General features: G+C 42.2%; 1 protein-coding gene across 1 annotated transcript; it reads right to left on the bottom strand.

Moving 5' to 3' along the window:
* Positions 1 to 9225: 9225 nt before the first annotated feature.
* Positions 9226 to 10960, bottom strand: LOC311496446 (free fatty acid receptor 2). The gene has a single exon (XM_084556314.1). It carries the CDS (start codon positions 10903 to 10905, stop codon positions 9907 to 9909), a length of 999 nt encoding a protein of 332 aa, XP_084412440.1. The 5' UTR covers positions 10906 to 10960; the 3' UTR covers positions 9226 to 9906.
* Positions 10961 to 13702: the final 2742 nt, after the last annotated feature.

The raw sequence follows: 13702 nt of genomic DNA on the forward strand, positions 1-13702 counted from the left end.
TACACCTCTCAAAGTCCTATCGATGTAAACACATGAGACAGAATGAAAGGATCAAAACATTTGTCTTCCACTCCTGACAGATGTTCTGTGCTGTGAAGTGATGATTGTACTTCCTTTTGATTCCTTTAGTTGTCTTCTCTGACGCTTTATTTCAGTGTATTGCTTTTCCTTTTTCTTTTCTTTTTTTTTTTTCAAAATCCATGAAGTGGAGTTAAAAATGATATCAAGTGGAGGGAGGCAAAAAAATAAAAATCAGTTTTGTTTTTAACAGAACTCACTGTGTGTGTTTTTTGCTCGAAGCAGCTCTCTCCGTCGGGGTGAGGTCGGGTGAGTTGCTTCAGTTTGCTTTTTGCTTCCTGCTGAGTAAAGCGTCTCGGCGTTTGTTGCCGTTGCAGGTTTGTCCCCGAGGGTTTGTTAGGATTTCGGTGGGACGCTCATGTCAAATCATTTTCCGTCAAAAAAAAAAAAAAAAAAACGTCATTAGGGGGGATAATAACTTCATGATAGACGTGGCCAGTAATTAATAGGAAAATAATGGCGAAAATGACGTGCTGTGGTTAGTGTGAATTCATAAGTGGGAGACTCTCCACTTGTCCTCCTCTTGTCAGTGACGAACATCTGTGTTCTCATCTTCAACACACCTGCACACATTTAGTCATGGATTATCAAACAAATTGATAACGGCTTTGGGGAGCTAATCTTTTCTAATTAATTACAATAATAGCCTTTGTTTAAATCTGTCCTGTGAGGAAAACCGTCACGTTGTAATCATCATTTTGCCAACATGTGTCCAGTAACACATTAGTAACAATACAAACAAGTGTTTTAATGGAGCCATCAAAAAAATATATAACGGAGGAAAACAATAGAATAACAGAATAAGATTTGTCTTTCTCTGTATAGACATTAAGCATCCTGGGAAATCAAACTAGACTATGCCTTAACCAGTGCTACGTCAAATGTCTCATTAAACAATTACGCTGGTATATAATAATATATAAAGCTGGTATATAATAAGCTATTGCATAGATGTGTGGGATCCCAAATTCGACTCTGACCATGTTTACATGGATGAAATCCTTCAAATCCAGCTTAACTGTTTACATAGACACCAAGTAAAATGGTCTGATAAGATATATGTGTTAACTTATCCGGATACTTCGAGCAGAGTAGAACTTTTCTGAAATGCAGAGAGTGGAGCGTCAAATCTGCAGAAAATATAATAGGAGAAGACAAAAAAGAAAGAGTACTTTTCCTCAACGTTATCAACAACACTGATTTACTTAAGTAGAACAAGATGACTGAGACGGAACATTATACAGACACTTATTCGTATCGATTCCAGCTTCACTCTTTCCGACACGCACATGGCGGCAGCCCAACAACAATGTTTCTGTCCGTCCTGGAAACTCACCGTGTCACCTGATGTTTACCCCAAGAGGGAAAGGGGAAAGCATGTACTGAAGAAATGAATTCATTCCAACCCGAAAGAAACGATCCGATTATTTGTTTACATGGCTATGATTATCAAAAGCTTTACACCAGCCCTCTGAAGTCCTTCCAATCAGGCCAGTCTGTTCCGCTTTCTGTCTGAGCTGCACAGTTATTTTTTTGGAAAGTCGGGTCATATCTGCCGTTTTAAAAATTTCCTTTGCTCACAGACAGGAAAGTAAGGCCCTTTAAGTCACTGTGGTGTTTTAGAGGAGACCATCTGCAGTTTCAATTAAATATATTAGGTTTAAAGCAGGCCTGTATTTTTCCCCACTTGAAGCCACATTTTTCAACTTCTCGCATTTCGCTTTGATGAGGGCGATTTCACCTAGCGTCACAAGTTTCCTCTCCTCAGAGATCTGAATTTATTATACCGTCGCTCATTAGAGCACTGGCGACATTCATATTTACAGCTCTCGCACAAGAAATACTTGTTTCCACTTCTAAACATGCTTGTCGCAAATCTGTTCGCTGCTGATTTATCCTGCTTTCTTCACACCAAGGTTTCATTGTAATTCCTTGTGTACGTTTTTGTTTCTTAAAATTGGCACACGTGTCTTACAAGTCAAACCGTTTTCATGATTCAGAGAGCCTTGAGACTTCGTGGAAACCCACGGACAACCTGTGGTTATTATTTGCCGAAACACTGACATATGTAGTTCACCCCACAGCCTCTCTCTTTTCTGCAAAAGTCTGACCTACTAACCGCTAACCACGGAGTGCATAGAAAAAAAACTTGTTGACACCATTACATTTGAATGCTCGGCAAGCTTCACACATAAGAGTGTCTAAGAAATTATTTTCTCAGGCACTAGAATGGAGGGGAACAGCAGCGTGACAAAAACCATGACCTTTGCGTGCTCTTTCGTTAGCAGAATGAGACTTGTGTGCGTATGAATATGATTCATTAAAAGAGGGAGGAAACAGGACGGTAGCCTTACAACAAGATGCCTAAACAAGTGTTTGTAAAGACGAACAAAGCCAGATCAAATATAGCGGACCCAGGTCTGTCCCAGTCCGTCCTGGTCAGCGTTTCCTATTGAACAAATTCAGTATTGTCGTATTGTCAATAAATCCAAAGAAACAACTGATGGAATGAGAGCAGAAAATCCTGCCTCTGCTCTTTATTGAATTCCTCCAAACAGAGGGAACAGAGATGAGACTTGTTTCTCAACAATTATTTCTTAAGCTTGCGAGTTGTTTTTGTCATCTGCACTGCAATTGTGAGTGACCGAGTGTTTTGCTGCCTATCTTATCTGCGGTATTTCACCATCACACTTAATAACCACTTCATCACCCTTGGCTAGACAAGCATTACAATCAAACCTATTCCATGGCAGTCTTTTGTGTTTGAGTGTGTCTGCATCATACTTTGCAGTCCTTTGTTTGGTGAGGTTTATCACACTGGAAGCTATTCAATAAATGCTTGGTGGATTGAGAAATTATACTGGATTGACTTCCACTGTTATTCTTCTTCTGGTTGTTAGAGATTTCTCTTTGATCGCCTTGGTCTGGGAAACCTTGCTATTAGCTGTCATCCAACCGTACCGCACACACGTTTAAAGTAGTTGACCCACAGGTCCAGTCTGCACTTTTTAAAAGTTCCTTGTATGACACATTGTATTAATGGCTCTGTCTTTAGCCCTGACAGCAACCTCAGTGGGACTGAGGGTTAGACAGTATCCTCCATCTCTCGGTGTGACGCCGCCTGAGACGGCAACTCTGTCATGTCATTTCAGAGTTATATCCCTCAAGTATGGGGTTCAGCGGTTCAAAATGAAGTCGGAGAAGCAGCTCATCCCAAAGTCATCCAGGCAGATCGTTGTGAAGGAGAACCAAGCATCCTCCCTCGTGATCACTGAGGTAGCACTGGATGATTCTGGGTGGCATTTCTACGAGGTGACCGTCCTGCAGGATGATCCAGCGTGGGGCAACGGCACCGGGCTGGTCGTCTTGGGTGAGAAACAAATAGCTGGTTTCAGAAATGAACATGCTCGCAATTCATTAGGGCTGCAGTGCTTGGGTTGTGTTGCCATGCTCGTAATTATGTCTCATTTGTATCTCCTGTGCACCAGGGCCACAGCGTTTAAAGTGAGGCAGCTCGATACGAGCGGCGTCGGGGACTGAGCATCGCCATAAAACGAACGGCCAGGGCATAAAAATTCAAGTCATGTGAAATTCCCTCAGAGTTCATCTTTTTGCCTGAGCAGTTTCATGACAGATTTAGAAATAATCACCCCAGCACCATGCGCAGTGCCTTGTATCGATCTTGCCCAGGGAATTGAAACTCACCAGAAAACAAGGCAGGGAGGGATGGCCAAACTATTATGTGGAAATCCTTCATGCGGAAGAAAAGCTTCCTTTTGATTTCCCCTGAATGCAACATCGCCTCGACCAAATAACAAGTGATATTGCAAGTTTTGACCAATTTTATTCCTTAATTGTTGTATTTGGGCTGCATTCTGTGTTGCATTTATTTAAATTCTCTTTTCATCAATTATTATCATTGCTATGACTTCCTGCAGCATGTTGTAGGTAAAGCAGTTTGTAACATGCGTCTTAAATGACATACAGTTCAAATGGCCATTATAGAGATTAATGGTAGAAGTAGGAGGGGCAGCAGTAGTCAGAGACAGTGGGTACAGTATGATTCAGAGTAGCAATTTAGTGGAGGAGCTTTTATTTATGCAGCATTTTTTTTTTCGTCACATAGCATATTTTGTACAATGCCTCTTTTTTCTGTGTTCCAGAATATTCTGCTGATGCATAGTTTGTGCATATTACTGCACATTGTGAAATGTTCGCCTTTCATTAGTCACGTATTTCTTCTTGTTTACTCCTTGTACTGAAGGCTGCATTATGACTAATACCGCCACATTTCTCCTTTCATATTTCTGTCCTACTTTACCTTGCTGTATATCATTATTTGCATCTGCCCTGACCCAATTTAGCAATTTGAATGATCTCATTTGATGCTTTACTTGCTTCATACCCTACTTCTACTACTATCTCCACCTTCTGCTTCTAAAATGTACTTCAGTATTCCCTCAGATCCAGAGACCGGTCAATAGGCTCTGCTTTTGTCTCACTGGGGGATCCCATCAAAGCAGGCTCACCCTCACCTGGATCTCCCAAAGTGCCAATATCGATCACCTGTCAGTCACCAACTGCCCCCTTCGTGGCAACAGCCTTCACAGCAGCCTGTCTGAACACCCAGCTGACAGAGCCCTGCTGTCTTCAGACTGGTTGGTGAACTCCATGCCAGCACACCAGTCAAAGTGTTTCCAGGTGATAGACAACCACTGCCAGGGAATCTGTCTCTTCAATTACTTTTTTCTCCCAAAAATGCCATGCCACCTTCATTTAGGGTAAATTAAGAAGGAAAATTAATTCAATTCCCAAGCATAGGCATGCTATATAGCCTAGGAACTTGACTACAGAATATTCAGCGCTGACTATACGTACACTGGTCACATTATGACCACCTTCCTAATATTGTGTAGGTCTCCCTTGTGCCTCCAAAACAGTTGTGACTCATCAGAGAATGGACATGGGCCTTCTGAGGGTGTCCTTTGGTGTCTGGCAACAGAATGTTGTTAGTGGGGGCCTTTGGGCCCTATGGGTTGAGGGGAGGGCCCTCTGTGGATCATCCCACAGATACTTGATCAGTTTGGGATCTAGTGAATTTGGAGGCCAGGTCAACACCTTGTGCTGTTCTTCGTGTTTTTGAGTTGTTCCTAAAGCGTTTTTGTGTGTGTACCTGTGTCAGGCTGCATCCTGCTGGGGATGGCTGCTGCCATCAAGGAGTGTCATTGCTATGGGGTGGGGGTGCCTGGTCTGGTCTAGGTGGGTGGTACATGTCTAAGTAACATCCACATGAATGCCAGGTCCAAAAGTTTCCCAGCAGAACATTGAATTGTCACAAGGTGGTCAATGTTATTTACTTCTCCGGTCATAATGTTGTGGCTGATCGGTGTATGTACTATGTATTATATATATTTCATGTTAAATTCCCATTTAGGAATCTTCATTTGATCAAATGTCCCTCAACATAAAAAGTGACACATTACATAATGCCCACCAGTTTTCAATTATTCAACTATCTTTCTGATAAATTCAGTCAGTTTGGTGTGACAGATGGCTCCAAATATTACCATACATTTGTGAAGGAGACGGAAGCTGTCAGAGGGATGAATCACTTCTGTGGCAAATGTGGAGCACATGTCACTGCACACTTGTTGCTGAATTCATCTAGCATTGACCCAGAATCTAAAAGTGTAGAGTCTGCTCTAGCATTATGTTGGCCCTAAAAAAAATCACTCTCTGCTCATAACTGAAGTCACACACAGGACACAAGGCAGTCAGACGGATCTAGCAGTAGATGGAATATCAGTGCAATATTCAGGTGTGTATTAACTACGTGTCAGTTTTATCCAGATGTGCAAACTATCAAATTATTAAATCACACAATTTTAAAGTCTAAACAGACACTGGTAGCTAGCTAACAAAAGCCAGTTTATAAATTATAAAGGATGCTTGCGTAACCTACCTTGATAGTTTTTCTGGTATACTTGATTTATACAGTTCTGCAGAAAATGTATGGCTTTTTTGCTGCATCACCAGCCAAGCCTTCCCCTTTCAGAGATGCAGTCTTGAGGGTAATATGCATGTAGATGAGTGAGTTTCGATAAAAAGGTGTCTCCCAGAAAAGTGTGTGGGTAATAGTATATAACTAAATTACAATATACAGCATTAAGTCGCCATTCGCTTCCGCAGTTTCCGAAAACATCAGTAAACACGTCACAACTATATACTGTATAAAAAAAAGGACAATGCGTCCAACACTTCCTTGCATTGGTCAAACTGACGCTAGCTTCCCAGGGATACGGGTGGCGCCATCTTGCGAGTTTGGAGCCTGTGCATCCTGTTTATATAGCGTCAAATAACTATGCTCGGGAAAAGAATTATTTGACGTGTGTTTTAGTGTTTTTAGTTTAGGCTCAAATCCCATCCACTAACATGGAGGAGCTGGAGCTTATGACCTATACTGCAGCCAGCCACCAGGGGGGGCTCTACTTGCTTTGGCTTCACTTTTGAGGAACTATCTTTATACAGTCTATGGTCACAACTTGTGAACTTTCCAACCTCAAGAAGTTCATATGGACTGTTCTTGTGAACACGACAAACACAACACCATTTAAAGGCATGAGACTTAAAATAAAGGCCTGGTTCCCCGAAAGCTAAGATGGTTTTTTCTTAAAGGTGAAGCTAGTTACCGGCAACGAGTCAAGATAGAGCAACTGATGCTAGCCTAAAACCAGGGGTTTACCTTCTTCTAGGGTACAGGGCTGCAAATCTAGGCAGGTAACAGCTGTGAAACCAGAGGCTACCTTCACTTAATCTGTTTGGTGCTGGGTAGATAGAGTATAACCAAACCAATGAGCTGAAATATGCTAGAAAATTGATTCAGTAGTATAAATATATAGATTTAGGCAGGTCAACATTTTTTGCACGCTTGTACCGTTGTTAGTCAAACACTGCGTAATACAGTTGCTCTTAAAATAATAATTCATTGAGGAGATTTTCAAGCCTCCAACAGCAGGCTGCAAGGCAACCGAGCCATGTCTATGCAGAAAGTAAATTGGATATTTACTGGAATATATGCAGCTCCCTTCAAAATAACACAGCCCTCAGTGACGGAGAGTTCATAGACGACACGGTCTAACATACAGCGAGTCACATGCTCAGTGTTTGCCCTACTTGACTACTAATGTGGGTCAGACATTGATAATTCCAAGGCAACAGATTGCCTGCAATACTGCATACTTGAACAAATTAATGATTTTTCCAATCAATGTTTAAACACCTCTCCTTCCGGGGAGGTGGAGAATGTCCATCACCCAAAGCCAGTTTAACCTCCGTGATTTAATTCTGTCATGCCCAGTAACATGATAAGTCAGTGCTAATCAGTGCCGGGCTTTTTTTCTTTTTTTTTTTTCCAGATGCCTGCACAAATGAGCTAATTGTACACTTGAATATACTCAAGATGTGTTTTCCTCTTGGCACTGACCATGTTTTTATTGGAAGGTGAGAGAGTGAATGTCTTTTGCGAGAATTACAGGATGTTGATAAAAAAATAATTTAAGAAAAAGCATGTTTAATTTATGTGATATTGCTCTGCTCTCGACTGCAGTGAAACATTTCTGGGTACAAGGAAAATGCTGTCTGCCATGTGAGTACAGTGTTTTCCTATGCCCTCGGCAAACACACGTACATGCGCGCATACACACACTAATACGCGGCTGTTTTTCTTATTGCCTTATCCCTGTAACCTATCACACATTGTTCAGAAAAAGTCAACACTGACGCAATAACCAATTATCTTCTTCCAGGAAACACAAAATGAAATGGCAGAGAAAACAAAAAAAGGACCGCCGGGCCTTCAGTGCAGCTCATCTCAGCTGACCAACCTTTGGCAAACAACATCATACAAATCGAAACCCAGAGTCATCACGGAGGAAATAGGATTCATTCTGCTTTAACATCTTCAATGTAATAAATGGTTCTCTCACTAATTTGAAGCCACATAACTGGGCTATGGCCAGTGGTCTTGTTTTTTTATAGCGCTTTTCTACCTTGTAGTACTCAAAGCACTTTACAGTCACAGTGCACATCTACCCACTCACACACACAAGCACACACACTTGCCAAAGTGTCTTGCTTAAGACATTGCATCACGTAGCATGTTCCGGAGGTTGAACCACTAACGGGTTTGTGGACAACCCGCTCTACCCACCCAGCCTCAGCCGCCCCACATGCTGTGCTGTGTGCCACCTCAACACCGAAGCGCCACTTATTTCTTTCTGCGCATCAAAGCTGTTGATCTCGGTAACTTTTTATCGCTGTGACATGCTGACTCGCGTGTTTTTGGATTTGTTTGTTGTGTCAGTGGCTGCTACCCGGCGCATCATAGTCATTCACTCGAGTCTGTGTGTCAAAATGAATGCTTCATGCATGACGCACCTGTCAAACAGATACAGTGATCATCTCAACCTCCGTGCGGGCCTAATCCTCCCACAACAGGATTACAGCCGATGCCAGCGCTTGCTTGTGTGATAGCATTGTTAATGTTCACAGCGTGTGGGGTGAGATCTTGATTCACGTGTTGGAAGAAGTTTAAATTTAAATTTAGGCCTGTCCACACCGCCAAGGGAAAAAACTACTGCCAGAAATAATGCAAATTACAGTTAGAGCATGCTGATGTATCTACAATATAACCAAATAAGAGATTCAAAAGAGGGTCAATAAAGTTTCTATTGCTCATACTATCCATATTTTTGCATTACAGCCCACTTAACATTACAGACAAAAAAGCTTTCATGACCGATCTGGTGATCACATCTAAATTTGGGTGATGCAGGAGGTTTATTCCTGTCTTCACTCTTCACAGTCGTCATTCACCCTTTCAAAAATAAATGAGTCCTTATCGCTCCTCTTGCATGTACACACGGACACAATCACCTTGCGACTGGCCACTGCGTACTCACTCATAAATGTTTTCCATGATTCGGTTAAGAAAACAGTGTCTGTGCAGTCCGTGTTTATCACCGGCTTTTCTTCCTCTTCCTTCAGGTGCATACACGCGTATGGGCACACTCAAAATCACCTGTGAGTCATAACTTATGTAAAGTGTACACAATTTGTATAAGAAAATAACGCTGCTTTATTTTATAATATAAAATGATACATACATAACTCCTGTCATACAGATTTTAGACACGTATCACCAGCATGTTTAAATACAAATAAGTGCTCAGACAAAAAGCAAATTCCAAGCTGTATATTACAGTTTTTCATTTGTGTACAAATGTAATTTTCATCATTCTCCTCTTGTACCACCAACAATTGACATAATAAGTATGTTTTTGCAAGCAAACAACAAATCTTGTTCCCGAGTGGAGCTGGAAGGGAATCTTCCTCTCTTTTGTTCACATATAGGGATGATGCGTGAAGCTGGTGCTTAGATATTCATTTTGTTGCCCCCTCTTCCCCAGCACTCTACTTCAACACTTGACATGCATTAATGTGGCTCTTCTAAAGTCCTGCTGCTTTGTATAAAAAACAAAAAAACCCAACATTTTTTATTTCATGTGACAGCTCAGAGTAGTCCGTCTCTGTGGCTTTACATGTTGCGCTGCATAAGAAATTGGAGTGGATTGCTCAGGCAGACAGAAAGTTACCTGTCTCGTCTCATATCCAAACAGGAAGTGTATGAGTCAAACAAAAGCGCCGTGTGCCGTTTACAGCCGAGTCCTTTTCTCACGTGTAAAAGCGGAGACATTGCATTAATTTCCTGCTTCGAGGGATAAGAAATAACAAACATAGCAACTGTCTGGTTGCTCCCTTTCAGTTAGCTCAGTTAGTATTGGTATCGTCTTGTTTGTGTTCCCTATCTTCTGAAGTCTTGCTAGTCTCCCCCCAAAAGGTAGGGCACGTGTAACAGGGCATCCACCCATTGAAGTGACATTTAATCCCTTTTATCATACGACTCACAGTCTTTCTCACGGCAGAGGAAGAGAAGTAGAAAATAATAGGGTCTAAACAGGCGTTAAAGGTGCTGCACAGCAGGGCACTGTCTCTCCAGGGAGGATTTTTCCATGTAATAAAACCCACAATGTGTGAGACGTTGTAGGGGCCGAAGCATAAAGCAAACACCAACAGGGTTCCTAAAGCCATGCCAATGGCCCGGACGCGCCGGCGTCGGCCGATGTTCTGCAGCCTACACAAAATCCTGATAAAATTGATGTAGCAAAAACTGGAAATAAGGAAAGGGATGCAGAAAAGCACCACGCAGAGCTCCAGGCGCACAGGCAGGAGTACATTTAGCTGAGCATCAGTGAAATTGTCATAGCATACCCTCCTCTCCTCACTAGTGTTAGAGTTGTTGTCAATGAAGGGTACGATGAACACAATGCTCAGGTGGAGGATGCAAAAAATCCAGAAGAAGATGCTGGCAGCAACAGCATACACAGGGCGCCGCTTCAGAGTATGCTGAATGGGAAAAGCCACACCTAAGTAGCGCTCTACGCTGATAGCAGTGAGGAAGAAGGTGCTGTTGTAGATTGTCATGTAGAATATGAATCCAGACAGTGGACAGAGGGCGTAGGGCAAATCCCAGCGCATATCGTTCATCACTTCTTGCATCTTGAAGGGCAGGAAGAAGAGAAAGAGCAGGTCAGAGATGGTCAGGTTGAGAAGCAGGATGTCAATCGGCGTGGGTTTCTGTCTCACTTTCTTGGAGAAAGTGTAGAAGGCCAGGATATTGGCCGGCAAGCCCAGAACAAAGGTAATGATGTAGACGGACAGACACAGGCCGGTGTTACAGCGCTGCGTGGTGGCCTCTGTCTGGTTCATTGTGTCCTTGACTCTGGAGGGAAGAATAGACTGCAGCGCAGGGAGGTTTGATCAGTCAGGCAGTCTGAACCACAGGAGACAAAGGCTTCTTATTGGGTCAGTGGCCTGGAACAAACCCGACGAGACAGCGTGGCTATCCTGTCCTCACCAATAAACCAGGGCTCATCGTTTCCTTGAGCGCTGAGAGCACTGCCGATAAGAGAGAATGGAAGGAGATTACCACACTGCACAGAAAAGTATTTCAAACTTTAGTCCATTTGACACTTGATTTACAAATGCACTGCTGTGCTTTTTATACATTAATTTTTAGCCCAGAAGCTGAAAACCTTAGTAAGCATCCAGAGATAAACTGTAATTTCTTTTTCCTCAATATTCCTTCTTCATTTTTTTCCCACATCCCTTCTTCGGTTTATTGTGGCAGTGTATTATCTCTTAATGAGGAGCCAGTGTTTCGGTCTGGCACATTTGGAGTTTCTATACAAACCATAAGGCTGTGTTATTGCTTGCTTCATGTTGTAAATACATTATATATATACAACAATGCTTTTATCATTAACTCCCAGCGCCTGTTTTCATAAAAAGCACAAATAGTGGACATGTTGTGAAAATGATGACCCTCATAAACATAATGATTTAACCATGCCGGGGAAATTGTGTGTCTCAGAGGTTTAGCTGACACGCTTTCACTAAAGAGTGTTGTCATCAAAACAATTTCTGAGTGTACTTCCTGCATCTTATTATAGAATAACTACAGTATAAAGTCTGGAGTAAGTCAATTGGTGCACTCTATAAGACAAATACTAAGAGAAAATATTTTATAAGCAACACTGCAGTGAAAAGAAGAAAAGCTAGTTTCTTACCCTTGATGGAATGAGTGTCAACAGAGAGTGAACGTGTGTGACAGGAGTTCAGCTTTTATAGTCCTCTGACAAAGCAGGGGGGAGTCCTTCAGTGGAATGTGACGCAACCAAAGAACTGCCACTAATTTTTAAGCAACTCAAAGACTTCCTTCTTGTATTTGCCTGCTAGTTAGTCATCTGACAAATCTTTTTTTTGTTTTTGAAAAGAAACTCCCTCTATCAGCAGAGGAAGGACTTACCTCCACAGCCCGCCTCTTGGCACACCCCGAGTGGTGATTGCTCAGCAGGTTTATTTGATCTCGTTTATTCGCCAGCCTTCATCTCCAACCTGCTGTCAACTGGCACACCCCCCTATTTACATGATAATCTAAACATCCAGTGCCGATAACAGAAATTATTATTAGGGAGAAACTGCTGCAATTTATCTCCCCTGCTCGCCAAACACGGTTTCCCCGGCAACAAGAGGCCCGCTCGCGTATGAGTGGCACAGACGGTGTGCAAGGCTGTTTGATCGTGGGTTATTAAATCAAATTTAGTTATCCATACCCACTTGCTCTTCGTGGACATGTTTTCATTCTGCACGGGGGGTGGGGGTGGCGTTTGACTAAACAGATGACCTGTTGTCAGCGTACTCCCTCCCTCCCTTCGCATGTGGTGAGGGTAGCAGGGAGAGCTATAGGGTTGTCCAAACATGGGCTGGCTGTTTGGCTAGTCATATAGTGCACACAGTGATAAAGAATAATAAACCATGATTGACTGCTGCTTTATTCAAAGAACTGATGAACTGATGGAGGATGTTCGAAGTCACTGGGCCTGTTTGTATCGACCACCTTATGCGCCAGCAAAGCTTATCTCGAGCAGGTGAAACACACGTAGTCCTGGTTTTAATTTTAAAGTCAGAGACAAAAGCTTTTAAAGTAATAATGACTGAAAGAGTCCTCCTGATGTTGCTGAATGTATGTAAATCACTCTGAAGCAGAGTTTCACTTCAGCTAAGTCCTCCTGCTGCTATTGATCTTGTTCAAAAATCTCCTTACCAATTCTCTCCACACACTAAACCCAAGAAAATATTTGAGTTTCAGGCACCGTGCTTTATCACATTCAGATTAATAAACATAAATCTGGACATCTGGAACTCTGGTTGCGTTAAGCAAGCCTGTGACTTCCACAGAAAGTATCAGTGTTACGGAGTGACATCAGGGGGTTTCTAAGATGCTGTCTGAGCATAAACTTTCTTGCAACGCTTGGGGTTATTTCACCACTGCAGGATAACCCACTTCTGTAATTAGCCGGCGGCAGAGGAAGAAATGAAAAGAGGCATGTAGATGGGGCTCCCGTTTTGCATATTTTACATTTTCTTACTTTCTAAAATGATATCAGAGTCAGAATAGTATTTTTCACATTAAAGCTGTCCTCACTGCCAGTAAAAATCTTAAATGTAACTTTGAACGCGTGGCAAGGTTAGATCAGAACATTTTCTTATTCAGTTGGTAACTATAACAAGAATCATTTTTATTTCATCAGAAGCAGAAGAAGAGGAGCAAGACCGGGGTTTTTGGGAGAAAACTCAAGTGTCCGCACCACTTGACCCAGGCGAACATTGAATGTTTTTCATTGTTCATCTACCTTTCTGTATATCAGGTGTGTCAAACATACGGCCCACGGGCCAAAACCGGCCCGCCAGAGGATCTGCTACTGCTAATCTGGCCCACAGCATGAATATACAAAGTGTAAAATGCGTAAATTACATAGAAGATTACTGGTATTTGGGATGGTTCATTAAGTATATGAAATGTCCTATGTTCAACATGGTTCCCGAACGCACCATTTTCTTGTGGACAGGTGTCAATCTGTTTGATTAGCCAATTAGCAGAGGTGGAAAAAGTACTAAAATATCGTACTCAAGTAAAAGTACCAATACTTGGATGAAATATTAC

The sequence above is a fragment of the Chelon labrosus genome (assembly GCF_963514085.1).
Source record: "Chelon labrosus genome assembly, chromosome: 12".
Lineage (NCBI taxonomy): Eukaryota > Metazoa > Chordata > Actinopteri > Mugiliformes > Mugilidae > Chelon > Chelon labrosus.

What these genes read in the sequence shown, in the direction of transcription:
- LOC311496446 (XM_084556314.1), bottom strand. Translation starts at nt 10,905, where the DNA reads ATGAACCAGACAGAGGCCACCACGCAGCGCTGTAACACCGGCCTGTGT.